This window comes from Puma concolor, chromosome E2 (assembly GCF_028749965.1).
Source record: "Puma concolor isolate L17-30 chromosome E2, mPumCon1.1.hap2, whole genome shotgun sequence".
Classification (NCBI taxonomy): domain Eukaryota; kingdom Metazoa; phylum Chordata; class Mammalia; order Carnivora; family Felidae; genus Puma; species Puma concolor.
This window is the reverse complement of record NC_141681.1, coordinates 59,850,547-59,877,837: the sequence shown is the minus strand read 5'-3', so window position 1 is coordinate 59,877,837 and position 27,291 is coordinate 59,850,547. Positions and strand designations below refer to the sequence as shown.

At 58.5% G+C, this 27,291-nt stretch overlaps 2 protein-coding genes across 7 annotated transcripts; both read right to left on the bottom strand.

Annotated features, from left to right (window-relative positions):
- Window positions 1–236: 236 nt before the first annotated feature.
- SSC5D (scavenger receptor cysteine rich family member with 5 domains) lies at window positions 237–23,807 on the bottom strand. Of its 3 annotated transcripts, none has more exons than XM_086690732.1 (14): window positions 23,083–23,807; window positions 22,523–22,549; window positions 21,918–22,226; window positions 21,612–21,731; window positions 21,264–21,377; window positions 20,603–20,911; window positions 17,929–18,246; window positions 17,515–17,694; window positions 14,607–14,924; window positions 12,590–13,198; window positions 12,202–12,516; window positions 11,912–12,079; window positions 4,858–5,004; window positions 237–1,993 (listed from the first exon to the last, which is right to left on the bottom strand). In XM_086690732.1, the coding sequence occupies exons 1-14, from the start codon at window positions 23,105–23,107 to the stop codon at window positions 324–326; spliced, it is 4,629 nt and encodes a 1,542-aa protein (XP_086546858.1). In that variant the 5' UTR covers window positions 23,108–23,807; the 3' UTR covers window positions 237–323. The 3 variants fall into 3 exon arrangements, with proteins under 3 accessions (XP_086546858.1, XP_086546860.1, XP_086546861.1); XM_086690734.1 differs by having other exon boundaries at window positions 22,523–22,546; XM_086690735.1 differs by lacking the exon at window positions 12,202–12,516 and having other exon boundaries at window positions 23,083–23,805.
- Window positions 23,808–24,087: 280 nt separating this feature from the next.
- On the bottom strand, window positions 24,088–26,704 carry NAT14 (N-acetyltransferase 14 (putative)). 4 transcript variants are annotated; one of them, XM_086690744.1, is made up of 3 exons: window positions 26,629–26,704; window positions 25,857–25,973; window positions 24,088–25,203 (listed from the first exon to the last, which is right to left on the bottom strand). In XM_086690744.1, exons 2-3 carry the CDS (start codon window positions 25,926–25,928, stop codon window positions 24,655–24,657), a joined length of 621 nt encoding a protein of 206 aa, XP_086546870.1. In that variant the 5' UTR covers window positions 25,929–25,973; window positions 26,629–26,704; the 3' UTR covers window positions 24,088–24,654. The 4 variants fall into 4 exon arrangements, with proteins under 4 accessions (XP_086546870.1, XP_086546872.1, XP_086546869.1 ...); XM_086690746.1 differs by lacking the exon at window positions 26,629–26,704 and adding an exon at window positions 26,357–26,469; XM_086690743.1 differs by lacking the exon at window positions 26,629–26,704 and adding an exon at window positions 26,328–26,432.
- Between the last annotated feature and the right edge of the window lie 587 nt (window positions 26,705–27,291).

Below are 27,291 nucleotides of genomic sequence, written 5' to 3'. Positions count from 1 at the left end.
CATCTCCCACATTACTTCCATCACCATCATCCTTGTGACCACTATCATTGTCACCATCATGACCATCACCATCATCATTCTCACTACATATAGTCACTATGACCATCATGATCATCACCCATCATCACCAGCATCCTCATCATAAAATCAGTGCCTTGCATGGTGCCTGTGGCATTCATAAATCAAGGTCACTCTTGTGATTCCATCTCCCTGGGGTTCCCCTAGGTCCTCACAAATGTCATTGATATCTTGTTTTTAATTGGATACTTTGGTTTTCATTTTTTGATTGGGAGCATTTTAAGCCCCTCAAATCCCATATAGGGTCACACATCTCCCCTCAGAGGCCTTTCTTCCTCCTCTGGGGTGGTGGTGGTTGGTGCAGGTGTGCTGGGGGGCCAGGCTCTCTCGGCCAGTCTCTTTACAACCTCACCCAGCTGCCCCAGACCCCGGGTGGCCTCCACCAGCTGAGTCAGCCCCAGTTCCAGAGCTTGGCGCTGCTGCTGGTCCTGCTTCAGGACCTGGGTCAGCCTCTGCAGCTGGCCACTCACATCCCTCACAGCAGCCACTAGCTCTACCAGGGCAGGCGGCTCACAGGCCATGACCTTTACAGGTGGTGCTGGAGTCACACATGGGCCAACGGGGTCTGGGTCCTGCCCAGGGGTTGGCCTTAGGGTGAAATGGTCAGGAGGAGGTTGATCCAAGGGGTGGACCATAGAAGACAAATGGAGGTCAGAGGTCCCTGTGGGGTCAGAGGCTGAGTGTGGGGTCTGGGTGGGTGGTGGAGTTGGTTTGGGGCTCTGGCTTCTTGGTGGTTGGAAATCCTCAGTGGACAGTGTGTCCATGCTTGGGCCTGGGGAAGACCTGGGGTGGCTGGACTCTGAGGCTGGAAAAGGCGCTAGGCTGGACATCTGAGAGAGATGAGCGGCTCCCATGGAGGTCAACCAGGGGTGCAGGCTGGGCTTGACTGCTGGCACTGGAGTGGGAGAGAACTCTGTTCCCAAGGAAGTTAGAATGGATTTGACAGTAACCACAGGGGTTGAGGTAGGGTCAGCAGTCATGGTGGGATGAGTAGAGGTGGTAGAATGAGGGGTCATGGTGGAGTCAGGGGTCGTGGCAGGGTAACTGGTTGTGATAGGGTGGGGGGTTGTAGTGGGTTGAGCGGCGGTAGAATGAGGGGGTGTGGTAGACTGAGGGGTCGTGGTGGGGTATGGGGTTGTGGTAGGGTGAAGGGCTGTGGTGGGGTGAGGGGTTGTGGTAAGGTAAAGGGGTGTGGTGGGTTGAGAGGGTGTGGTGGGTTGAGGGGGTGTAACAGGTTGAGGGGTGGTGGTAGGGTGAGGGGTGATGGCGGGGTGAGAGGTTGTGGTGGAGTGAGGCGTGGCGGTGGAGTGAGGTGTTGTAGTTGGGGGAAAGGTGGTAGTGGGTTGAGAGGTAGTGGAGGTAGAGGGGTGAGAGGTCAAGGCAGAGTGAGGGGTGGTAGTGGGGTAGGGGCTTGTGGAGGGGTCTGGGGATCTGGAATGATCTGGAACTGAGTTGGGGTATGGAGCTGTGTCCAAGTTTGGGATTGTGACAGATTCTGTAGTCAACTCTGAGGTAGAAAAAAGGTGGGTCACCACCTCTGGTGCAGAGGGGTCAGAGGTCAGCTCTTTGGGCAAGGTGGGTGGTGGGGTAGGTGAGAGATCAGACTGCGATGCTGCAATCACAGTGGCGTCAGGAGTAGACAAAGTGAGGCCAGGGGTTGTCAAGGTGAGGTCAGAGCTCGTCCAGGAGGCCAGGTCCGGGCTGGGTGGCAAAGTGTCAGGAGGGTCAGAGGTCACCTTCCGCGTTGAAGCTGCCTCCGGAATGAACCATGGCACAGGGTTGGAGGTCACGGAGGTCACCGGTGAGCCCGGGGGCTCTGACGAAGCGGAGGGATCTGGGGAAGGGGCAGGGGGCACCGTCCGGGACGATGTGGGGCGCAGCAGCCTACGCTGGGGCCACAGTTTTCTCTCGGAACCTGGAGGAGTTGGAAAGACGGATGGCCCGAGGTCAGTCCGCCCCACCTACTCCCGCGGCCCGCCACGCCCCTCCAGGGAAGAGCTGACCAATGAGAAGGCGCAAGGCCTCGTGACGTCTTGGGTCACCGGCAGACTTCACCCACCCCCAGCGCCCCACCTCCCCACCTCCTGCAATGTCTCCAGGCGCCACCTGGCGTCCTCCACTGCGCATGAGGGACGCGACGGAGAGGGCTACCTCAGAAGGCAGGAGGCAGCGAAAATGTTGGGGGCAGCAAGACGGTGGGAGGAGTGGAAGCTTGCAGGGAGATGCGAAAGTGTGGGGGACGTGGAGGCTTACCTGGGGATGCAGGAGGGGCCACAGGGGTATTTGGGGGAGGGATGTGGGAAATGCCAGAAGGAGCAGAAGTGTGAGGGGGGATGCAGAGCGGTTCCAAAGCGCAATCTCAGTAATCAAGATTTTTATGTCAGTTTTAAGTAAAATTATCGCAAAAGATCCAAAAAAGAGACTCAGTTAAATTTTTGCCTTTAGTTAAATTTTTGATATTTAGCTCATTGTGAATGTTTTGCATTAATTTGTTATTTTTAAAATATAAAGGTATTATCTACCTTGATTGCTGAGTGTTTGGGCAGCCCCTTAAATTTAGGGCCTGAGTAGAGTGAGAAGCCTCGCCCTCCTTTCCTGGCCTAGCTTCCAGGTAAGAACGGATTGTATCCCTTTTCGCAGATGCAGGGAATCAGGCCTAGATGGTAGGTAACCTGCCACAGGTGGCACGGATACAGTTCACAAATTGCGGGAAAAGATGCGAAGCAAGGTCCTCTGCATTTAGAGTTTAGACCATTAAACATCACTTTCTCAGTGATGGAAATGATAACACGTGGCTACTGAGTACTTGAAGTGTAGCTAGTCTGCCCAAGAAAATGGTTTTGATTCATTTACACTTAAAATAGCCAGCTGTATTGGTAGCTACCATATTGAATGACACAGCGCTAGAGGATTCCAGTTTTCCTGTAGGATTTTTTTAGGTGCATCTTGTTCCTGCCTTGTGTTTACAACGTTGAAGAAGCAGTTAAGTAAAGGGCTTGGCCTCCAGCCAGGCTGCCTGGGCTTACACCCCGGCTCCATCGTTTCCTAACTAGGTGACTGTGGACAAGTCACAAAACTGTCTTGAATCTCGGTTTGTGGATGAGCTGTCATGAGGACTCAGGGAGCTCACGTGTATACAGAGCACTTAGCACAATGCCTAGCACGTAATAGACACTCTCATGACTATTAATACTGTCATAGGCCTTGATGTCTGTACCTCAATTTCTGTTTTCTGTGAAATGGGCATTAACACCTACATCATAGGGCTCATGTAGATGTTATGAGGGCTAAAGGGGTAATATATATATTGCTTAGAATAATAATACCTGACATGCGGCATATTGTTATAAATGTTAGCTGGTTTTAGTTACTATTTCAAGAATCTCAGCATGCTTATGTACTGTAGGGGTTCAGATATCTAGAGTGGTATTGATTTTTAATTTTTCAGACCCACGGTGCAGAGAGCTAAGCTAATCATACTCCTGTGTACATTGTCACCAACAGTCCTGCAGGGTCTCCTCTTCCTTTTTCTCCTTTTTCCTCCCCGACCTCCATCCCTCTCACTTTCTCCCATAGCTACCTCCTTTAATGTATTTGACATATGTCCTTAAAGATATGTATGTTCTCACACAATATAGAATCCATATAAGTGCGTATGTTAATACATTAAGTGTACATGTATTTTTGTGTTTGTGCTTTGAGTTTTTGTAAATCACATTCTGCTGGAGCTCTCACTCTGGTTCTGACTTCCTTCCTCCATATCATGTTGTTCGTACCTACCATGAACTCTGTGTGTTGCTGTGTGTGCAGCTAGTCATTCTTTTAGCTATTGCATGGATCCATCGTGTGCACCCATTGCATTTCTCGTTACCCACTGTCAGACACTTAACTTGCCTCCAACTCCCTGATACCACACCATTCCAAAGGACACCTTCATATATGTTTCCCTTATAAGCCTATTTAAGAATTTCTCTGGAATACATATCTAGGAACAGGATTGCTGGGTCATAATGTGCAATCATATTTAATTTCACTAAAATTTTTAAAAGTTTTCTGTATTTAAGTAATTTCTACACCCAACGTGGGGCTTGAACCCACGATCCTGAGATTAAGAGTTGCGCACTCTTCCGAATGAGCCAGGCAGGTGCCCCTAATTTCACTGAATTGTTTTTATCGAATCGCTGTATCCAGTGGGGATGTCTGTCTCCTTACGTCCTCACCCACACTTGATATTAGCTACCTTTCCATTTTTTTTCCAAGCTTGTCATCATTTTAATTTGAATTTCCTGATTTCTTTTGAGTGTGAATGTTTCTACATAAACTTGTTGGCCATTTGGGCTTCCCCTTCTGTGAATCACCTGTTCATAACTCTTACCCATTTTCTTAGAGGGTTTCCTGTCATTTTGTTATTGATTTGTCAGAGTGAACTGCATAGTATAGGTTAGGGTTTCTCAAATCCGGGCATTGTTGACATTTGGAGCTGGGATTCTTTGTTGTGGGGGACTGTCCTGTGCAGAGTAGGATATGTAACAACATCCCTGGCCTCTACCCATTAGGTTCTAGTAGACTCCCTTCTTTTAGTTGTGACGATCCCAAACATATTCTGATATTGCCAATCATCCCCAGTTGGGACCACTGATGTAGATAATAACCCCTTGTTTCAGGGTGTATTTCTGTTGGGTCTGGGGGTGAGAGTGGGGTCACCACTGGGGAATGTGCAGTCCATCTCTGCCCCACAACACAAACACCCTGGTCCCTCGCCACAGCTACATGCCTCACCTGTGTCTCCACAGATCCTTGGAGCTGGAGAGGGATGGTCTGGGTCCCGGGTGGTGCCAGTGGTAAGAGTGGTGGGTGTCCCCTTGGGCAGAGCCCCTCCTGAAGGTGTATCCCATGTCCGAAAAGACTCATAACCATCCTTGTCACCTTAAGAGATATAGGGAGAACTGAGTCTCACTTCTCTTGATTTTGACCCTCTGTTCATCCCGGAATTCAACTCAGGCCTCATCCTGTGTCACCTGGACCACCACCCCAATCTCCTCCCTGCCCCCACAGCCACCCTGGTGACTCAGCTGAGATGCTTTCAACTACCAATAACAGAAACTGGGACTAAACTAGCTTATAAAATAAGAACAGTTATTACTTCGCTTTCCTGAAGTCCCTGCTCTTCCTCATTCTTTATTTTTTTTCCTAGGGGGAAAAAAAACCCTGTAATATATTTAGTAATGAACTACCAGGAATATTTCCATAATATTTTTCCTAGGTCTCTTAGATAATCTCTACATGACAATTTTATATAACATAGAAATGTATAATATACAGCTGACCCTTGAACACTGTGGGTTTGAAATGTGTAGGTCCACTTATATGTGGATTTTTTCCATAAACACAGTACAGTACTGTAAATGCATTTTCTCTTCCTTATGATTTTAGTAACTTTTTTCTCTAGCTTACTATAAATCCAGTGTAATACATATATACATACATATATATTATATACATACATACATACATACAAAATGTGTGTTGTTTATGTTATTGGTAAGGCTTCCAGTCAACAGTAGGCTATTAGTAGTTAAGTTTTAAGGGAGTCAAAAGTTACATGGAGATTTTCAACTGCGTGCGAGTTGGTGCCCCTAACCCCCATGTTGTTCAATGGTCAGCTGTGTAATATAAAAATATGCCATTTTATAAATGTAAAATATACCATTTTATATAGGGAGAATAGAAAGATTGAAATAAGTCTTCTAGCTTTTAACAATAGCTTTGTTGAGATATAATTCATATACCTTAAACTGTACAATTCAGTGGGTTTTAGTGTCTTCAAACTGTGCAACCATAAAGTCCATGTTCCTCATATCCCTTCATTAACTGTCCCTGCCCACCTCTCCAGCACCTTCCACACATTGCTGCTCACACTGGACCCCAAACCCTGAGGCGCTCAGAAGGATGGTGTCTGCCACCCTGGACATGTTTGTCCTGGTCGCCTTGAGCTCTGTGGCTAGCTGTCCCAGGTGCAGAAATCCCTGGCTTTGTCACCTAATACATTGCATGCTAACAGGACAAGGGTCTTCATCCCGATGCCCAGCATTGCAGATACTATAGTCATGTCTCCCTGTTAACTGTTCTTAATTAAATACCTTCCCCATGCCTGATAAATACCTTAAGAGGATAGCTATGAAATCCTACCTGATGGTCATACTCATTAGGAATTTTAAAAAACATTAGCAGCACTATTAATTTAAAAATTAAAAATGGGGGCGCCTGGGTGGCGCAGTCGGTTGGGCGTCCGACTTCAGCCAGGTCACGATCTCGCGGTCCGTGAGTTCGAGCCCCGCGTCGGGCTCTGGGCTGATGGCTCAGAGCCTGGAGCCTGTTTCCGATTCTGTGTCTCCCTCTCTCTCTGCCCCTCCCCCGTTCATGCTCTGTCTCTCTCTGTCCCAAAAATAAATAAAAACGTTGAGAAAAATTAAAAATGGAAAAAAGAGTTTAGAGGGAAAAAAAAAAAAACCATTAGCTGTGAAGATTTCTTCTCAGGATGCTGGGTTTTAGGAGGGCTCCATTAAGAACACAAATGGAAGCTCTCTTCCTGTTAAAGTGTCAGTCCCCCAGCTGCAAGCACACGCATTCGGTCTCTGTGTTCATGAAATGTGCTCTAAGATATGGCCACCTGCTCATGGTCCATTAGTGTGTGATCGATTTTTTTTTTCATTGAAATATATGCATTTTTAATTGAAGCAGCAGCATGGCAGAGTTATAGCCCTCATGAGACCCAACCACATCACTTCCCTGCATCAGGGGGAGCCGCTGCTCAAAGTCCAGCTTATCATTGCCAAACATGTCTTTACAGCTTGGCTACAGAGGAAGTACTCCCCGACGCCATATTGTTTCTCCACACTTCCTACGATTAGTTTAAGACCACGCACATCCACGTATATCCCATACATGTCCTTGGGCAGCTACTTCTCAGACGTGTCCCTTCCTAGCTGGGTGAACAAGCCACCAATTTCTCCACGACTCAATTTCCTCACCTGTAAAGTGGGTACCGTGGTGGCATCTACTGAATGGCATGTGATAAGCTTATTCTTGGAATTGAATCCATATATCTCTGGTTCCTTTTAACCTTTGGATAATGTTCTATTGTAGAAATACACATCTGTTGGTTCATCGACGCCCCTGTTCACAGAGGGCTAGGCTGTGGCCAATGTTCTGTGGTTACAAATACAACTGTAGTGAATTTATAACTGTGTCCCTGGGCTCATGAGTGAGAGCTCAACACCTAGTTGTACAATTGCTGTGTGAAAGGCAAATGCATCTCCCTAGTGTCAAACTGCTCTCCTACCCAGGAACAGAGTCTCATGCCCACCGTTATCCCACATCCTTGGTGCTGTCAGACATATTAATTTTTGGCAATCTCATGGGGAGAGGGTGGGTGGAGAAGCTGCTGTCTCACTACAGATGACCAAACTGAAGCCCAGAGAGGGCAAGGGGCTTTCCCAAAGTCACACAGCTAAGGCGCAGTATTAGGTTTCAGACCCACACAGGTCTACCTTGTCCTAAATGGAGACCTCTTTCCCTTGGGGTGCAAATTTGCCGAGTCTTCACTCCTTCCCTGGTGAGTTTTTATTCAACCTTTAGGATTTTATTCAAAGCCCCTCCCTTTTCCCCCTCAATGAAGTCATGCTTTGCTTTATGCTTCCTGGGTTCTTCAGAGCTAACTCTGTCATATGCTCCTTCCCTGTCTCTATGGCTAGAGTGGCTAAGAGTGTAAATGATGGAGTATGAAGCCAAGCTCTGCCCTTTGCTGTACTGGCCTCTCTGCACCTCAGTTTCCTTATCTGTAAAACGGTGTTAAGGATAGTGCTCCTCTCATAAGGTTCCGTGGGGAGGAAGTGAATTAAACCATGTGACACATGTAGATGGTGCCTGGCACATGGAGAGCATTTGATGAATATTAGCTATTACTGTTTTTATTATCATCCAACCTCTACATTTAATCCTGCATTCGATCTTGGGTCCTCTCCCCTCTGCACGGCCTCATGCAGCCATAACATACGGCAACAGCCGAAATCCATGAGTCATCCCACCTTCCGAGCTGGGTGTGGGAGGTCCACTAGGCACGGCTGTCCGTCTGCATAGCCTCATCCATCCCCACAGCTTCAAATTCCATCTGTCGACTTACAGCTTCAGCCCAGGCACGCCTCAGAGCTCCAGGATTGCGTATCTGGTGTGTCCACTTGAGTGTGTCCAATGCGTCCCCAGTGGATCTCTATTCCCACTGTGGTCCTCTGCATCCACCCGCAGTGTCCCCAGATCCAGTGGAAGGTGGGTTCCCATCCCCTACCTTCCTCTTCTCACACCCTATCTGACCCATCACTCAAATACCTCAGCTCAAAACTCCCACAATACAGCTTACATACATCCACTTCTCCCTCAGTCTCCACCACCACCCCAGTCAAGACCACTGTCACCTCGCCATAGACCTCCGGGTCTCCCGCCATGCACTCTAGCTTCTCCATCCATTTCTCATCTGGCATCCTCAGTGACTGCTTTGAAAATACACATGTGATCATGTCCTTCCAAACTTAAAATTCTCCACCACTGCGTGCAGAACAAAACTCAAATTCTAGCCTCCTCTCCTATCACTCTCCCCCTGCCCGGCGCACTCTGCTCCAGCCATGCTGATGTCCTTGCCCTTCTCTTAAGGTCATCACTTACAGGGCACTTTCTCAGTAAGGAATATCTTGCCCATCCTACTCTAAATTGTAAATCTCAGCCTCCCTTTCCCTTGCTCATCACTGCTACGTTCCCAGGGGTTAGTATTCGTGCCTGACACACAGTGGGCATTTAACAGAAAGTTAATGTCCGTGTCTCCAAATTCTGAGAAGCCTCAAGAAATGTTACTTCAGTGAACTAGGAAGTGAAAATCCAAGCTTTGTGAGCTTCAGCTAGACTTTGTCTAGCTTCGGCTGTATGCCGTCTCCAGACTCACACTGTGGTTTCTCATTCATTCATTCAACCAATCATTCGACAAACATTTAAGTTCCTGAGTCTCTACAACATAGATTCTGTGGTAGATAGAATAACGCTCCCCCAGAGATGTCCATGCCCTAATCCCCAGAACCTGTGAATATGTTACCTAATGTGGCAAAAGGGATACTGCAGAATGTGATTAAAGGTCCAGACCTTGAGATGAAGAGATTGTCCTGCATCAGTCCAAGGAGACCCAATCCAATTGGGACATCTCCTTAAAATCAGGACAGAGAAAGATCTGAAGGCAGTTCGGAGAGATGCAACATTGCTGGCTCTGAAGATGGAAGAAGGGGCCAAGAGCCAAGGAATGTGGGCGCCTCTAGAGGCTGGAAAAGGTACAGCAATGGATTCTCCCTAGAGCCTCCGGAAGGAACACATCCCTGCTGACACCTCGGCTTTAGGCCCTAGGAGACCCCTGTTGAACTTCTGACCTACAGAACTGCAAAATAAGTTTGTGTTGTTTTAAGCCACTAAATGTGTGGTTCTGTGTCAGGGTAGCAATACAAACGGACAGTTAAACACACGACAGAACTAAAAGTCCAGTGGAGATGACAATGGCCCAAACTGGCAGTGCAATTTTCTCAACGTCAGCTTTTTTGCTCCTCTGAGAAATCCCTTCCTCCTGGTGTCGGCTGCTGGGGATAATACCACTTCCTCTGTGAGGCTTTTCCCGATTGCTCTGCTAGACAGAACAACTCCTTCCCCGGGATTGTTCATTTACGGTAAATAAATCTAACAACCAACGTTCTGTGGTTTTAAACTATTTCACACACATTTTGCTCGTTGGTTTGCGACCGGAGGTCACCTAGTTCTCATCTTGGTGGAGCCACAACCGGAACCCAGGTGGACTCATGTTTTTCGAGGTCACCTTGCAGTGAGGACAGGAATCCACATCTATGCTTGCTCCCACTCCCCAGCTGGCCTCACTGTGAAGACGGTACACGTGACTACCCCGAGCCTCCCCCTGCAAAGTTCGCACTTGTCGGTGCTCAAGCAATGCCTTCTCACCCCGCACCGCCCCCCACCCCCTCCGAGGGAAGGGACTCCCCGCCCAGCGTGTGACCGTCTCCACCGCGAGGGGGCGCAATGGGACAGGCAGGGGTCCCGCTCCGGGTTGCAGAGAACAAGAGCTCTAGAACCCTGGCCACAATGCACCGAGGTGCAGCACCTCTAAAACTGGGCTGGACGGGCCCTGGCTCACAACTCGGGTTCCCCACCCTACAGCGCGGCGGCCCCTCGGCCTGCTCCTCCCCTCCCTCTCTCGCTCGCATCAGAAGCCCAGCCTCGCAGACAGGCGACCGCTCTAGAAGCCCCCGACGCGCCTCACCCGGCTTTTATTACCGCGGGCGGGGGCTGACCGGCCAATCAGGAGGCGCAGAGCGCCTGTGACGTCACACGGCGTGAGACCGCCGGAGCCGGGCTCTCTCGCCAAGGGCCGCGGAGTGCGCGTGCGTGCTGCGCGCCACAAAAAGGCGGGAAAGGGGGCGAGGGGAGGGGCGGTCCTGAGGGGACGAGTCTCGCAGAAGAGGGGCAGAGGAGCGCGGGGGCACAGGCAGAAGTGGGGCCTTCAGGAGATGGGAGGGCACACGGAGAAGCAGAGGGCGAGAGCAGCCCGAGGCGCAGCGGGTGCGGCAGGCTGGACTGGGCGGCAAAGGTGGGGCTGGGGCAGGAGGAGACAGCCGTGAGGAGAAGGCGAAGAAGCCACCGTGCGAGGCAAGGAGCACGAGGGTGACAGGGAGCGCGGGGTGGGGGTGGGGGGTGTCAGATGGGGAAAGTAGTGACCCGGCCTGAGAAACAGCGGAACCCGAAGAGGAGGCGGAGGCGTAGAGTGTGGAAAACAGGCAGGCTGGGAACGTGCACTGGATGCGAACACGCGAGAGCCACGGGGAGCGGGAGGCGGACACGCGGAGATGCGGAGACGGAGGGGCGGCGTGGATGGGAGAGCGGCGAGGGCCGAGAGGATGGAGGGGCGCGTGCACGCGCACGCACGCGGGCCGAGGAGAAACTCGCGAGAGCACCAACACGCACGCGGGGGCGGGCCACAGAGATGCCTGGGAGCGCACTCACCCACAGGGACGCGGGCCACAGAGAAACCCGCGACAGCACGCTACGCGCAGGGACGTGGGCCGCGCCAACGCTCACGAGTGCACGCGCCCACACGTACGCGCACGCGCAGGGACGTGGGCCGCGCAGACGCCCACGAAAGCACGCGCACGCACGTACACGCAAGCGCGAGGGCGCTGGCCCGGGAGGGAGGCGCTGTGAAGCCGGAGAGAGCTGGGCTGAGGCCCACGCCCCCAGGTGTGGCCACAGAGGTGGAAAGGACAGTTCCCGCTGCAGTGAGAGGGGCCGCGGGCCGAGCTGTGGGGCTGAAGGCCGCCCCACTGGCCAAAGGGAGGGGAACCCTCCATTCGGGGCTCCTCACCCTGCCACTGAACCAGTCCCTGACCCAGACCAGAGCATGAGGGGAGGACCAAGTGGAGGGCCCTGGGGGGATGACAACGCGGTGACCTGGGCCAGCTGGGGCTGTCGGGGTGGAAGGGCCCAGGCCCAGGTGTCACTCCTGGTTGGCTGGTTTGCGGGAGGACCGTGGGCTCAGACCCTGCGAAGTCTGGTCTGATTCTCGGAGACACACGGTGCCTGGGGTGGGAATGGGGTGGGGGGGGGTCTCCTCTTCAAGCCTCTCCACGAGGAGTTCCAGAGGGAATGTTTTAGGGGCCCTAGGGCCACGGAAAACTTGCCTGGGGAGGCGCGCACAGGTCGATGATGGCCCCCTCCGCACCCTGGCCGTGCCCCTCACCTGTATGTGGAAGACGCCTTGTTGCTGGGGAGGGTCCCCCTGGGCTTTTGGTGGTGCCCCAGGAGAGCATGTGTCCAGGCACCCCTGCGGCGGTGGTCCCCTTGGCCAGGTCCTCTCCCGAGGTGGGATCCCAGGTCCAGGGGGGATAATCATCCTCGTCGGCGTAGCCTTGGGAGAAAGTGGGGCATGGATTGAGCCCTGCCCTGTCTCCGAGGTCCTTGCTGCAGCTCCAAACTACCCTTCCAGAATCTCCTGCAGTGACTCTGGGTCCCCCACCCCATCCCCAGTACCAGTGCAGGTGAGCCCCACGTCTTCCTCGTGGTCACAGTTGTGCTGGCCCCATGCCCCAGCAGGGCAGTCACTCAGCGAGGCCTCGATTCCCTTGCAGCCCACGTCATCCAGCCAGATGGGGCCCGTCCCGGGGCCGTAGTGGGTTTTGCCCACTCGGGGCCGGACCCTTCCACAGCCCAGCTCCCAGCAGGCCACGGTACTGTCCCGCAGGTCCCAGCTGTCATCGCACACTGTCCCCCAGCGCCCAGCATGCCACACTTCCAGCCGGCCAGCACACCGGTTGGGCCCATCAGCCAGACGCACGCGGAACGGGCCTGCCGGTAGAAGTCCCCAAGTCAGGAGGGGTCAAGAGGGGCCAGCCTCACCTCTTGTGTTCCCTCCACTCACCTGATCCCCGAGTGGTGCTCCCAGTGGGGGAGGGGGCTGGGTCTTTGGGTGACTCTGGAGAACCCTGTGCTGGGATCTCAGCTGATGACTCCTTGGGGGTCAGAGGGATTCGCGTTGCGGTGGCCTCAGAGGTCACCTCTCGGGGGCCTTGAGTGGTTGACGTTGCCACGGCCTTAGAGGTCTGTTCTCGGGGGGCCCGGGGAGTCCGTGTTGCAGTGGTATGTGAGGTCATCCCGTGGGGGACCCCAGTGGTCAGCTTTGCAGTAGACTCTGAAACTGGTCTGTGGGAGGCCTCAGTGGTCAGGGTTGTGGTGGTCCGTGAGGTCAGTTCAAGGGGCCTCTGGGTGCCCAGGACCCTGGAATGTTTAGTGGTTGGCATCACGGGGGGCTGAGTGGTCGGTCGCTTTGCGTTTTTGGTCACCCACTTCTTAGTACTCTTGGGCATTTTCCCTGGGGCCTTGGTGGTGGTTTTCTCAGGAACGCTGGGGGTCAGCCTCGCAGAGGGCTTGGTGGCCAGCTCCCTGGGGAGCCAGGCATCCGGATCTCTACCCAGGCCAGGGATCCAGCTCCAACTGAAGGGGTCTGAGATAGAGTCCAGGCCAGGGGTCTCTGGAAGGTGCAAGGAGAGGACAGGGAAGATGGCGGGCACCATAATGACAAGATTATCTGTCTACACCTCCCCTCTCTGCAATCACCAAGTTTCCGTTAATCCCTTCATTATTCATTCACTCATTCACGTGACAAACATTTGTTGAGCATCTTCTGCGATCCAGGCACTGTGCCAGACCCTGGGGATACTGTGGCCAGCCAAATCTGACCCCACCCCCTGCCTCCTTGTCTCGTACAGTGATGTGACTGGCCCTCTGTGCCCTTCTCACATCCGACCTGTCGTCCTCCTCTCTCTGGCCACGCATGGCCTCACTTCCTGTGACTTCTCACTGTCCACCTCTCACCAGTCACCAGGGTGGTACCGGATCCGACGGCTCACTCCCCAGCTGAAAACCCTGCCGTGGCTCCCACGGCCTCCAGAGGAGAGGGAAAGGGCGTAGGTGCAGGGGCTCCATCGCTACGACTGCCACTGTTCTCTCATCTCTCGGGTTAGCACTGTGTGCAGGAAAATGTTCACTGTGCCCAGAGGAAGTTTGGGCCCTTTGCCCCCCGGCTCCTGGGGCGACCAGAGAATTGGTACCCACGTTGTGCCGTGGACAGGTGATAGGTGGGCAGGCACAGCTTGTAACCGAGCTCCTATACAAACCCTGCACACCGAGGCTGGGGAGCGTCCCTGCCCGGCAGTACTTTATATGTGCTGTCACATGTCGCATGACTCCCCTGGGAGAGGGTGGCTGGAAGCTCCATGAAGGTCTCTCCTGAGCCTGCCCCCTGTGCTGCCTCCCTCGGCTGGCTTTTAAGACAGCTTTTCTGACTTTTGTGAGTCCTTCCAGGAAATTATGGAACCCGAAGTTGGTCTTGGGGACCTCCAAAATGGTAACATGTCACACAGGTTTGCAGTGATCTGTTGGTACATCTTTGCGTCAGTGAGCTGCGAGCTTCCCAAAGGCCGGGACTGTGTTCTTTGCATCCGGAGGCCCCAGCACCTGGCTCAGTGCCTGGCACTCGATAAATGTTGGAAGCGAACGGCGAACACGAAGCCTGATTTTACTGCAGCTGGCCCTCACTCTGGCTTCTGTGCATCTCCCAGTGGCCCTGTCTTCACTTCCTTTCATCTTGGGGAGCGTTCTTGGGAATGGGAGGAGGAGAAAGAATCCCAACTCTGCCACTTCGTTGCCGTGTGACCTTGTGCAAGTTACTTAACCTCTCTGTGCCTCAGCCTCATCGTGTAAATTGAGCATAACATCCACTAACTTGGACCTATTGTGAGGTCACGTGTGTGAAAACACCCAGCCCAGGGCCCGGGCTTAGGAGACGGGCATTCAGCAGATGCTAGTGCAGATGGTAGTTCCCATTCCCTCCTCCAGGAAGCCCTCCAGGAACTAGTGGGTGGCTAGGGCCTCCTTACCAGTGCAGGTGACTCCAACATCTTCATTGTGAGCACAGTTGTGCTTCCCCCAGGGCGCAGCGGGGCAGTCAGAGAGCGAAGCCTCGGTCCCCAAGCACCCCACGTCGTCCAGCCAGATGGGGCCGGCCCCCCAGCCAAAGCGGCCAGCGGCAGGGTCCGGCTGCCGAGCTCCGCCACAGCCCAGCTCGCGGCAGACCACCGCAGCATCCCGTAGGTCCCAGCTGTCGTCACACACCGTCCCCCAGCGCCCTGCGTGCCACACCTCCAGCCGGCCCGAACACCTGCTGGGCCCTGCCACCAGGCGCAGTTGGGGGGAGCCTAGGATGGAAGAGACCCGAAGGATGGGAGTCAGGAAGCCGTCCGGCTCTCTGTGTCCCTCCACCTGCCTTCCATCCAGCTGCATATTAGTCCTCCGCTGTGCCACCGTCCGCCTTAGGCACAGGGATAGGGTCGGGCACAGTCTCGGTTCCTCAAAAAGTTAAACATAGAATTACTATCCCACTCCCCAGGATATACCCCAGATAAAGTGAAAATGGCTATTCACACAAACGTTCACAGCGGCACTGTTCTTGGAAACAGCCCAAACGTCCGTCACTAGATGAAGGGACAGCAAAATGAGGTATGTATACACACAGAACGGAATATGATTCCACCTTGAAAAGGAAGGGAATTCGGGGGCACCTGGGGGGCTCAGTCGGTTAAGCCTCCAACTTCGGCTCAGGTCATGATCTCACTGCTCGTGAGCTCGTTGAGCTCGTTGAGCCCCATGTCAGGCTCTGTGCTGACAGTTCCGAGCCTGGAGGCTGCTTCGGATTCTGTCTTCATTTCTCTGTCCCTCCCTCATTCGCGCGCTCTCTCTCTCAAACATAAAATAAGACAAAACTTTTTTAAAAGGAAGGGAATTCAGACACGTGTCACAACATGGATGAAGCTGGAGGGCATTCGCACAAATACTATGAGGTCCCCAGAGGAGTCCAATTCATAGAGACAGAAAATAGAAGAAGCCAGGGGCTGGGGGGTCCGTGTTTAATGGGTTGGGGTGTCTGTCTGGACGACGAAAAGGTTCTATAGCTGGATGCTGGTGGCTGCACGACCTTACGAATGTATTTAGTGCCGCTGAACTGTACGCTTACCAGTGACTGAGATGGTCAATTTTATATTATGTATATATTGTACCATAATAAAAAAAGAGAATATGGGCCCTGGAACAAATTGCTTTCATTGGAGTCCTGGCTTTCCCATATATATATTTTTTAATTTTTATAACGTTTATTTGAGACAGAGAGAGACAGCATGAACGGGGGAGGGTCAGAGAGAGAGGGAGACACAGAATCTGAAGCAGGCTCCAGGCTCCGAGCTGTCAGCACAGAGCCCAACGCGGGGCTCGAACTCACGGACGGCGAGATCATGACCTGAGCCGAAGTCGGACGCTCAACCGACTGAGCCACCCAGGCGCCCCTCCCATATTTTTTTAATCACGGAGTTTCATGAGTGACACAGAGACCAAACAGCACCCAGGGCCCGCGTGGCTGGGAGCGTCACCTGGCGTAGACACGTAGAGTACTTGGAACACAAGCCAGCGAGTGCTGAGTGAATGCTCGTAGTTGTTGTCGTTCAGCAAAAGGGGAAAGAGGCCTCCCGTAGGAGAATCAATTTTCCCCTCCCTGCGGCCTTTCCCACCCTCGAGGAGACAGCTGCACCAACCCTGCCTTCTTATTTTCTGTATTTCTCCTGCTGTGACGTCGGGCCTTGCTGACCCGGACAGACTGTCCCTCGGAGGGTTGGCTGATTCCTAGAGACGCCGCCGGAGCGTGCCTTGTCTGTGCAGGCCAGCCTGTCTGGGGCCCACCCCCCACCCCCCACAGCCTCCACGCGGCTCTCACGCTCTGGGCCACCGGCCACCTGCCCTCAGCCCCCCAGGGCCGGGTGCCCCACAACCAGGGGCAGCCCCTCCGCCCCACGGCTCCCTGAAGTGATTCCAGCGAGCCGGTCCTGACCCTGCCCACCTGGCCTTGCCCGATCCTTCCCACAGAAACCAGTCACGGCTCTTGCTGGCCTTTGCCCCTCGCTCCCTCTGCCTGCTGACCGCCCCTGGGGCTTCCCTGGGTGGCCCCTGCCCCGGGGTGGGAGAGAAACCCACTATCTTTCCAATGACAGTCCCGTCTTGATCGGCTGGCTGCACCGCCCCCGAACACTACTAACACCAGTGTTTAAAAAATGACAACTACTGGGGCACCTGGGTGGCTCGTTTGGTTAAGTGTCTGGCTCTTCTTGATTTTGGCTCAGGCCGTGATCTCATGCTTAGTGGGATTGAGCCCTGCGTGGGGCTCTGTGCTGACAGCTCAGAGCCTGGAGCCTGCTTGGGATTCTTTCTCTCCTCTCTCTGCCCCTCCCCCACTAGCTCTCTCTCTCAAAAGAAGTAAACATTTAAAAAATCAAAACGAGGGGCGCCTGGGTGACTCAGTCAGTTAAGCCTCCAACTCTCAGCTCAGGTCACGATCCCACGGTTTGGGGGTTCGAGCCCCGCATCAGCCTCTGCACCAACAGCTGGGAGCCTGCTTGGGACACTTGTGCTCTCTCTCTCTCTCTCTCTCTCTCTGCCTCTCCCCTGCTCATGCTCACTCTCTCTCAAAATAAATACACATTTTTAAAAAATGAAAATGACAACTATCGTTGAGTGGGTCCCTTCAGCGTTTGTGAGGAGACAACCTCCAAACACTCAGGATGGTGACAGCAGAGTATTCAAGCAAGCACAGACCCTTCTGGGTGTGGGGCTCTGTTTTCTCCTCCACCCCTGATGGGAGGGTCTCTGAGCAGGGAGAAAGGGTGCGGGGGGGGGGGGGTGGGCACCAAGGGGGAGGAGGCAGAAGGGAAGACCCCGCTTCCTTGGGGAGCATTCCAGACTCACCGGCTTCGGGTCCAGGCTCCCGCGGGGCAGTGGGGGAGGCAGGCGGAGGGGAGGCGCCTGCGGTCCGCGAGGCCTGGCTCGCCGTGGGGGGCGGGGGCCCGGACACCGAGTCGCGGGAGGCAGAGTGGTTGCCGTCCACTGCCGCCGGAGCCGTGGGAGGGACATATCCAAGAGGCATCCCTGGGGCGGAGGGACGGTGATCACCACGTGCCGCCCTCCAGCCCAGGACCGCCATTGCAGGACGAGGTTGCACGGATGGGGACAAGATGGGGCGAGGCGGCAGTCAGGACGGAAGGAGAGAGGGGCCCGTGGGGTGTTCACTATGAGACCACGCGAGCCCCCCCCCCCAAGCTTTCCGCACTTCTGGTGGCTCTACCATACCCCCGGCCAGGCGGTCCCTGCTGTCCTCCTCACCGTCACAAACGGCCCCGGCGTCCTCCCGGTGGTGACAGTCGTGCTGGCCCCAGGGCCGTGCTGGGCACAATCGCAAGGCTGTCTCGTTACCCCGACACCGAAGGTCATCCAGGAGGATGGGGCCAGCCCCCTCCCCAAAGAAGGCGCCTCCGGGGGCGGCCAGCGCCCCGCCACAGCCCAGCTCGCGGCAGGCCACGGAGGCGTCCCGCAGGTCCCAGGCGTCGTCACACACGGTCCCCCAGCGCCCACCGTGCCACACCTCCAGGCGGCCGGCACAACCGTGGGGGCCATCGGCCAGACGCAGCCGGGGGGCTGGACCTGGATGTGGGGAGACGGGGAGAACAGAGAGACGGGAGACTGTGACGGGTGAGCAGGTGTAAGCCCCACGTGCAGGAAACCAGCACAGACACGTGGGTGCCGAGCCATCCGTCGTCCGGGCCACGGTGACGCTGCGCAGTAGGCACTCCAACTTCAGTTTGCCGGTGAGGAAAGGCTCCAGGATGGGAAGTCTCTCGCCAAGAGTCCGGCTGTGACCTGCCCGCAATGCCCCTGCCTCCCCGGGGGGCAGGCCCTGGTGACATTGGCCCTGATCCCCTCCATCCACCGCCCTGGCCTGGCCCCCCGCTCCCCGGCCGCCTGCCTCAGTCCTGTAAAGCAGGGCTTCTCAAGCTCAGCACCAAGGACATCGGGGGACAGGTCATTCCTTGCCGTGGGTCGTCCTGCGACTGTAGGATGTCCAGCAACCTCCCGGGGCTCCAGTCCCCAGATGAGAGTAGCATCTACAGCGTGACTGCCGGACTTCGCTCAATGTCCTCTGGGGAGTGGGGGATGGGAAAACCACCCCCCCCCCAGCCACCGCTGAGAACCACCTGCTACATAGGAACCTCTTCTGGTTTCAGGGTACATTTCTGTTAGGTCTTTCTGGAGTGAGGCCTGGGTCCATTAGGGAGCATGGAGTCCATCTTTCCACCCGCCCCCCCCCCGAGATGGGCTGGGGGGCAAATCACCCCCAGTCAGTGTTCTAGAGACACGAACCAACCAGAGGGGTCAGACACGCCTGTACTTGCATCTGCTCCTAGGAAACGAGGGGCTCCCCTGTGGGGCCCCCCAGGAATGAAAGGTGTGGTGGGGCACCAAGCTTCCCCAGGCGCCTCATGGGGTTCACTTCTCCCCAGCAACTTAGCCCTCCCTGGAGTCTTAACTTATCTCCCCTCCTCCCCCTCCCTGCCCTCTCCCTCCCTCCTCCCTTCCCACCCCCCACCCCCATCTCCCTCCTCCTTTCCCTGCCCTCCCTCCTCCCTGCCCTCCCCCTGGGACATGGAGGGGGAGGGAATGGAGAGGAGTAGGAGGGAAGAGAGAGAGGGAGGAGGGAGGGGAGGGAAGGGAGAGGGGGAGGAAGGAGAGGAAGGAGGGAGGCGGAGGGTAGAGAGTGGGGAGGAGGGAGAAGGGAGGGGAAGGAGGGAAGAGAGAGGGGAAGGAGGGAGGAAAGGGAGAGGGGAGGAGGGAAGAGAGGAGGGAGTGAGGAAGAGGTAGGAGGAGGAGGGCAGGGAGGGGAGGGAAGGGAAGGGAGAGTGGTAGGAGGAAGGAGGGAGGGGGAGGGCAGGGAGGAGGGAGGGGGAGGGCAGGGAGGAAGGAGGGCAGGGAAGGGAGGAGGGAGGGGGAGGGAAGGGAGGAGGGAGGGGGAGGGAAGGGAGGGGGGAGGGGGAGGGCAGGGAGGGGGAGGGGGAGGGAAGGGAGGGGGGAGGGGGAGGGCAGGGAGGGGGAGGGGGGGCAGGGAGGAGGGAGGGGGAGGGCAGGGAGGAGGGAGGGGGAGGGAAGGGAAGGGAGGAGGGGGAGGGAAGGGAAGGGAGGAGGGAGGGGGAGGGAAGGGAGGAGAGAGGGGGAGGGCAGGGAAGGGAGGAGGGAGGGGGAGGGCAGGGAAGGGAGGAGGGAGGGGGAGGGCAGGGAAGGGAGGAGGGAGGGGGAGGGCAGGGAAGGGAGGAGGGAGGGGGAGGGCAGGGAAGGGAGGAGGGAGGGGGAGGGCAGGGAGGAGGGAGGGCAGGGGAGGGAGGAGGAGGGCAGGGAGGAGGTCAGGGAGGGCAGGGAGGAGGGAGGGGGAGGGCAGGGAGGAGGTCGGGGGAGGGCAGGGCAGGGAGGGGGAGGGCAGTGCAGGGAGGGGGGAGGGGAAGGAAGGGAGGAAGGAGTGAAGGGCAGGGAGGAGGGAGGGAAGGGCAGCGAGGAGGGAGGGGGAGGGCAGGGAGGAGTGAGGGGGAGGGCAGGGAGGAGTGAGTGGAGGGCAGGGGGAGGGGAAGGAAGGGAGGAGGGAGGGGAAGGAAGGGAGGAGGGAGGGGAAGGAAGGGAGGAGGGAGGGGAAGGAAGGGAGGAGGGAGGGGAAGGAAGGGAGGAGGGAGGGGGAAGGAAGAGAGGAGGGAGGGAACGGAAGGAAGGAGGGAGGGCAGGGAGGGTGGAGGGGAGGGCAGGGAGGGTGGAGGGGAAGGCAGGGAGGAGGGAGGGGAGGGCAGGGAGGAGGGAGGGGGAAGGAAGGGAGGAGGGAGAGGAGGGAAGGGGCAGGGGGAAGGAGAGAGTCGAGGAGAGCTCTATCAAGCAGGTGCGGGCACCGCAGCCTGTGAGTAGGGGCAGATGAGGGGGGGCAAGCAGCAGCTTCGGGTAAGCGTCCGGAAGGCGGGGGACATACCCGTGCAGACCAGCCCCGCATCCTCGCTGTGGTCACAGTTGCTCCGACCCCAGGGGCTTCGGGGACAGTCCCGCAGAGCCTGCTCTCCGCCTCCACACCCCACGTCATCCATCCACACGGGCCCTGAGCCCGGGCCGAATCTGGCGCCTCCAGGGGCGGCCAGCGCGCCCCCGCAGCCCAGCTCGCGGCAGGCCACGGCGGCATCCCGCAGGTCCCAGCCGTCGTCGCACACGGTCCCCCAGCGCCCGCCGTGCCACACCTCCAGCCGACCGGAGCACCCGTGGGGGCCCGAGACAAGGCGCAGCCGCTCTGGCGGGGGGGGGGGGGGGCAGGGAAGGAGGGAGTGCTGAGTCTTGTTGGGGGGGGGGCAGCTTGGGAAAAGCAGATTCAAACAGCCCTCGTTTTCCATCCAGGGCAACCGAGGCCCAGAGGGGGCGGTGGCCTGAGATGCACCTGCCAGCCAGGCCGTGAAGAGGGGTGCCAGGATCTGAGCGGGGTGGGGTGCCTGGGTCTCCTGATCAGGTGGGGGCGGGGGACGACAGGGCGCTGGGCCTCGCTGGATCCCGAGGGGCGTAGTGGAGCTGGGGGCCTGCCAGTTACAGGTGAAGAGGAGGGCACCCAGGGGTCGCTGGGCTGGTCCAGATGTGTGGAGGGGCCTTACCGTGTCGGGGGGCTCCAGCCGTCAGCTGAGGGGCCCTGGTGGATTTGGCCTGCTTGGGTGGCCGGGGACCCTTCTTCCTGGAGCTGTTCTGTGGGGTCCCAGCCGGGCGGGGTGCTGGGAGAGACAGCAGGGAGACCTCAGCCGGGAGCCGCTCACCTTCCCGCCGGGGGGAACAGGCCACGCTGCCCGACAGCCCCAGGAGGTGCAGGAGGATGTGCAGGGGGCTGTGACGGGGGCCCTGCGGGGGACGCGGCCGCTGCCTCCATCTGTCCCCTGGGAGGCGCTAGTGGAAGACCCCTCTCCCTCACAGTGGGAAGCGGGGAGAGAGCGTGGCCAGGGTGGGCTCACCGTGTGTCCCTGGAGGCTCCTCCGAGCCAGGGCTCAGCTCCCCAGACAGCCCCGGCCAGGGGTCCCCCTCCAGGATCGAAGGTGGATCGTCCCCGTCCCTGGAGTTGGCCACACGCTGACCTGAGGACAGCACAGAAGCTGTGGCCGGGGCGCCCCCCCACCCTCGCCCCGGACAGGCAGACCCGGGTGGGGGGGCAGGTGGCAGTGAGCTGGGAGTCCTGGAGGGGGCGTCTGGGGCTGGGGGTGCCTGGACTTCTGGGTCGCGTCTGTGGGAGCGCCCCCGAAGGAGGATCAAGGGCCCCTCACCTGCGCAGACTACGCCCGCGTCCTCCTCATGGGAGCAAATGTGGGCCTTCCAGCCGCGATGGGGGCAGAGCCCCAGCTGGCCCTCACTGCCCCGGCAGGCCAGCTCGCTCAGCCACACGGGCCCCGCGCCCTCCCCAAAGAAGGCGCCTCCGGGGGCGGCCAGCGCGCCCCCGCAGCCCAGCTCGCGGCAGGCCACGGCGGCGTCCCGCAGGTCCCAGCCATCGTCGCACACGGTCCCCCAGCGCCCGCCGTGCCACACCTCCAGGCGGCCGGCACAGCCGTGGGGGCCATCGGCCAGACGCAGCCTCTCTGGGGGGACAGAGGAAAGGCTGTGACAGTTGGGGGGGCGGGGCCCAGGAAAGGCGGGGTGGGGGGCTGTCTGTCCTGCAGGGTGTGGTGTGAGGCCGGCAGCCCAGCTCCTGAGTTCCCAGGAGAACAGTGGCCCCCACAGGAAGTGGGAGGCTGGTCAGCGGTGGTTCTGGGGGGAAGAAGTGCCCGAGGTCATGAGCCCACGCAGGGCAGCCAGGTTTGCAGTGGAGGGTGAGGCTGGGCAGGGGTGGGTTGCAACTGTGCAAGGTCAGGCAGCCGTGCTCAGGGCCACTTACCAACAGCCTGGATCCCCATCAGAGCTGCTGGAAGGGGGGTGGAGGGGTAGGGTAGAGTGAGGGCAGGCCCGAAGGGGTGCTTTCTCCAGTGCAGACCCCTCGTCTTAAATACCCCAACGCACGTGCACACACACACACACACACACACACACACAGAATGTGCACACCTCTGAACCAAAAACCCCACTACTGTGAGGCAGGACTCTGGGTAGAGGGCTGGGCAAGACTCAGGTCCCTGAGACAGGCGGGGCCTCACATGCCTCAGGTCAGGGCTGGGAGCCAGGCTTTGTGCTCCCCCCAGGGGCCTGGCTAAGGTCAAATGGTGGGTGACCCCCACCCCCCAGGGTCAGGGCCGGTGGGGGAGGAGGGTAGGTCCCTGGGGTCCTAAGAGGGTAGGGCTGGCTGTGCAGAAGGCTGGGTCCCTCGGGGGATCAGGCAAGGAGGACCAGATGTCCCTTATCCCAAGCACCAGAGACAGGGTCCCGGAAGTCTGAGTCGTTCAAGTGGATGAGCTCAGGGGTCAGAGGTCCCTGAGTCCCCAAGGAGAAGGGGTCACTCACCGATAAGGCAGGCCAAGACCCTCATGTTTGCAGACTCCAAGGCAGGGACGGGGTGAAAGGGGACGCAAGCTGGAGAGGGGAGGAGGCTGCGGCCACCGGAGGGAGGGAAGGAGAGAGGGAGGGCGGGAGCGAGGGGAGCGCCTGCCAGAGGCGCCCTGGACCGGGGAGGAGCAGGCAGGGGCTGGACGCTTTGCCAGAAGGAAGAGAGGCTGCCTGCCGAGGCTGCAGCGGCAGCAGGGGACAGGAGTGGGGGGAGGGAGGGGGCTGGCCGGCAGCTGAGGCCTGGCGAGGAGGGGGGTGGCGGCGGGGAGCGAGGGTGTCCTACTGCAAACTCCCACTGGGAGCCAGAGACTCCAGGCCAGGCGCCCCGCTGTGCTTAGAGATGCTCAGGAAAGGGACCTGATGGGGGGGAGGGGGCATGCACCAGCACCCACCCATCTGCTCCTCTCTTGTCCAGCAGGGAACACGGGGAGACCAGGAGGGAGCGGACTGGGAGTGGATTCAAACTAGCAGCTGGGCTTGGGGACCCGGTACATCTGGGGCTCATGGTTCAGCAGCAAGAAGGCTTGCAGCCAGACACCAGGAAGGACTTCCTGATTGGAAAAGGAGACAGAAACCCCTGTCTGTCCCCCCTGATGGGGTTCAATGCAAACTCTTTGATCCCCTGTCTGTGGGAGCTGTGGTTGAACTCCAGGGGGCTGGGGGTGGGGGCGGGCCGAAGGACTAGGGGTCCAGTCTTGGCTGAGGGAGGGGACCACCACACACACACACTCACACTTGCTCCCCCCGCCCCCCACTCTCTCTGCACCAGGCAGCTGTGAGGCGGAAAAAATTCGGTAATGGGGAGCGTGAGTCAGAGGCTGGCAGGGAGTGGGGCTGCCGTGAGCTCATCGCGGCCCCTTCTCCCCGTCCAGCACCCCCAGCAACAATTAATGTCAACTCAGGGAAAAGCAGAAGCCAGACAGAAGGAGGGGGGTGGTGTGCAGAGACGGACTGGAAAAGGCATCAGAGAGAGCGAGACCAGGCTTTATTAACAATCGGGTGTAAAAATCCAGATGGATCTGGCCGCTCCTCTCGGCTCACCTTCCCGGGAGGGGCCCGCCTCGGGCAGCCCTGCGCCCACCCCGCGCCCACCCCGACCCTGCCCAGGCCTCTCTAAGCCGATGACCCTCCCCCGCAGAGGCTCTGTTCATCCCCTGCAGCCATTGCACTCCACCCCGTTCCCAGGAGGGCTGTGTCCCCCATTTGGGGTGCCCCCGCCCCAAGTCTTAACCCACAGAGGCGGGCACGCTCGTCCGGCCCCCTCTCCTCCTCCCCGCACATCTCTCCCAGGCCCGTACCACAAAGGGGGCCGCCTTTGCGGACAGACCGAGATTTCTCGGTGCGCAAAAACCCCCGCACAGGTTGACCTCTCTGAGAAGTTCACGCACTACACACAGACATCAGCCTGCAGCAGGGCGACTTGCCCTCTGCAGGCCTGTTTGTGGGCCCCCAGAGGGCTGGGGGTTCACACAGGGAGGACCTGCACACGGTGAGTGCTCGAGAAGTGATCTCCCTCCCGGCTGGCTCCGGTCACAGGTCCTTGCTGAACTCTCTTACGAGCGTGTAACCCATGCAGCCCCAGCTGCCCTCAGCCTGATAGCCGCACCCCTCCAGCATCCCTGCCACGCCCCAAGCTGCCACAGCCACTGGGACCACGAGCCGGGCCCGGGGCTCCCCCATGCCTCCCGCCCAGGCTCGAGCCCGGGACTCGGCAAAGGCCAGCAGCCGCCTGCCCACACCTCGACGGCGGTGCCAGCGAGAGACGGAGAGGCGGGTGACCCGGGCCCCGTCCCCAGCACTGGAGCCTGGGGCCAGGGCCAGCACCCCACACACGTCACCCGAGCTGCGCACTGCCACCCACGGGCCCCCCAGGCCGCCTGGTGGGGGCAGTGAGCCCCATCGGGCCCGCAGGCCCAGCTTCATGGCCGCCACGGCCAGGAACACGGGCAGGAGAAGGGCCAGGGCGAAGGAGGCCAGGACGAAGCGCAGGCCACTGCTGGCCGCGGCCAGGAGCAGCAGGGCTGGTGGCCGTGTCAGGGCGTGCAAGGCCACGCGGTTCTCTGTGTCCTTCACGCCGGCCTGTGGGCAGAAGGAGCAGTCAGAGGAGGGAGGCCCGGTGGCAAGAGACACCAGGGAAAAAGAGAGGGAGTGGACAGTGCCGGGCACTGGGGGCAGGGGCCCCCAGATGGGCAAGGGCCCTGCAGCCAAGGAACAGGCAGGGGACAGGACACAGTCTGCTCCCGGCACCCGGAGCGAGTGAGCGCATCAGGAGCTGTGGGGGACGCCCAGTTCAGGGGGGCTGCAGGTGTGAGGCTCAGGGAAGGCTGAGGCCTTGAACAGGACAGAGGACAGCCCAGTTCCGAGCAGGCGCGGGCGGCAGGACTGGGAGAGGGAAGAGATGCGGTCCCAGGCGGGGGCCCCAGGGCTGGGCTCTGCTCTGCAGAGTGTGGGCAGGAGGACGGGCTCCGCGGGCTGGTGCAGGGCAGACTCAAAGTCTGAGACCAGGAGGCAATTGTGCCAGGGTCGCCCCACGGCCCTCCAGCTGTGAAAACCTTTCTGACCCTAAGGGTAGGAAGAAGGCACTAGAAAAAGGGACCGAGCCAAGAAGCCGCTTAGGAGGAAGAAATCCCTTCCCAGGAGTCCGGGCTGGCTCAGGCAGGTGGCTGAAGACGCCCCAATGCCGCCGCCGAGCCCCCCCCCCGCCCCGCCCCCCACCTCGCGCCAGTTCTCACCTTCAGCATCTCCAGCACCAGGGGTTTCTCATCTTCCCTCATCTCCCGCACGGACAGGTGGCTGGGGGCCATGGCAGCCCCCAGGCTCCCGCGCCCCCGAAGGGAGCAGGCGTGCACCTGGTGAAAACAAGCAGGTTTACTGAAGGGCACCTCTGGTCCCCACCGCGCCCCAGGGAAGGGGACCCGCAGCAGCGTGTCCCAGATCAGGACACTGGGAACGCTCGGGGCCCCCAAGCGAGCGCAACTCGGGATTCACCCTCCACACAGCGACCTTTGTCAAGTCTCCCGGCCCCTCGCCCCCGCCCGCCGCGGTGCTCAATCGGTTCCCCCTAAACGCCCCGCGGACGTCAGCACCGTGCAAGCCGGGGCTCGCTCCCAGACTCAGGGACTGCCCTGGGGAGTCAGCGGAACACCGCCCCCCGCCCCAGCCAGGGCATGGACCCCGTTCCCTGCCCCACAGTCGTCCCCGACCCGCGCCGCAGGAGCAGGCCTGCAAGAACCTCCGCAGGTGGCTGCAATCTTCCCACTAGGTGTGGGGGCGGCAGGGTCGGGAAGGGGTCGCCTGCGGAAGTGACGTCAAGCTCGCGCACAGTGGGGGCGGGGCCTGCACTCGGCCTTAGCAACGGTTGCCAAGCGTCCTGGCAGGATTCTGCGCGGGAGGTGGGGGGGGGGCGGGAGGGACCAGAGCTGGACGCGGCGACCCCGCCGGGGGTGGGGTAGGGGGCGGAGACAGGGGCAGCCGCAGGCGGGTCCCGGCGGGCAAGGTACTTACCCGGTCCGCAGAGGAGGAGCGCACGGTCTCTTCCCGACCTTCCCTGGTTGCTAAACAAGCGGAGAGCCGAGCGTGGGGGACAGGGGGCGGGGGAGAGGGGGCGGGGGAGGGGGGGCGGTGATGGGAGCGGATTAGTTCTCGTTGGCTCCGGGGTCTTCGAGGGAGGGGCCGCATCCTGGGCCCACCAGCTCCCAGAGAACCCGCCCCAGGAACCTCCACCCCAGCCCACCTGGGCTCTCTGGGAGGACCTTCGGGATAAGGACTCCCACCCACCCATTTTTCAGATGAGGGGCGCAGTGGGGTGACTTACAGCGAACAAACAGAACCAGGATTCTAGACTCTAATGCTTCCCCACTATGGTGACCACTGCATCTTTTTACTTTCTTTTAATGTTTACTTGAGAGACAGACACAGAGACAAGAGCGGAGGAGGGGCAGCGAGAGAGGGAGACACAGAATCTGAAGCAGGCTCCAGGCTCTGAGCTGTGAGCACAGAGCCTGATGCGGGATCGAACTCACCAACCGTGAGATCATGACCTGAGCCGAAGTCGGACGCCCAACCGACTGAGCCATCCAGGCGCCCCCCACTGCATCTTTTTAAAAGGATGAACAGAACCTCACATAGAAGTGGCTGGCCCCAAATCGCAGTCAGTCACCTGAGAGC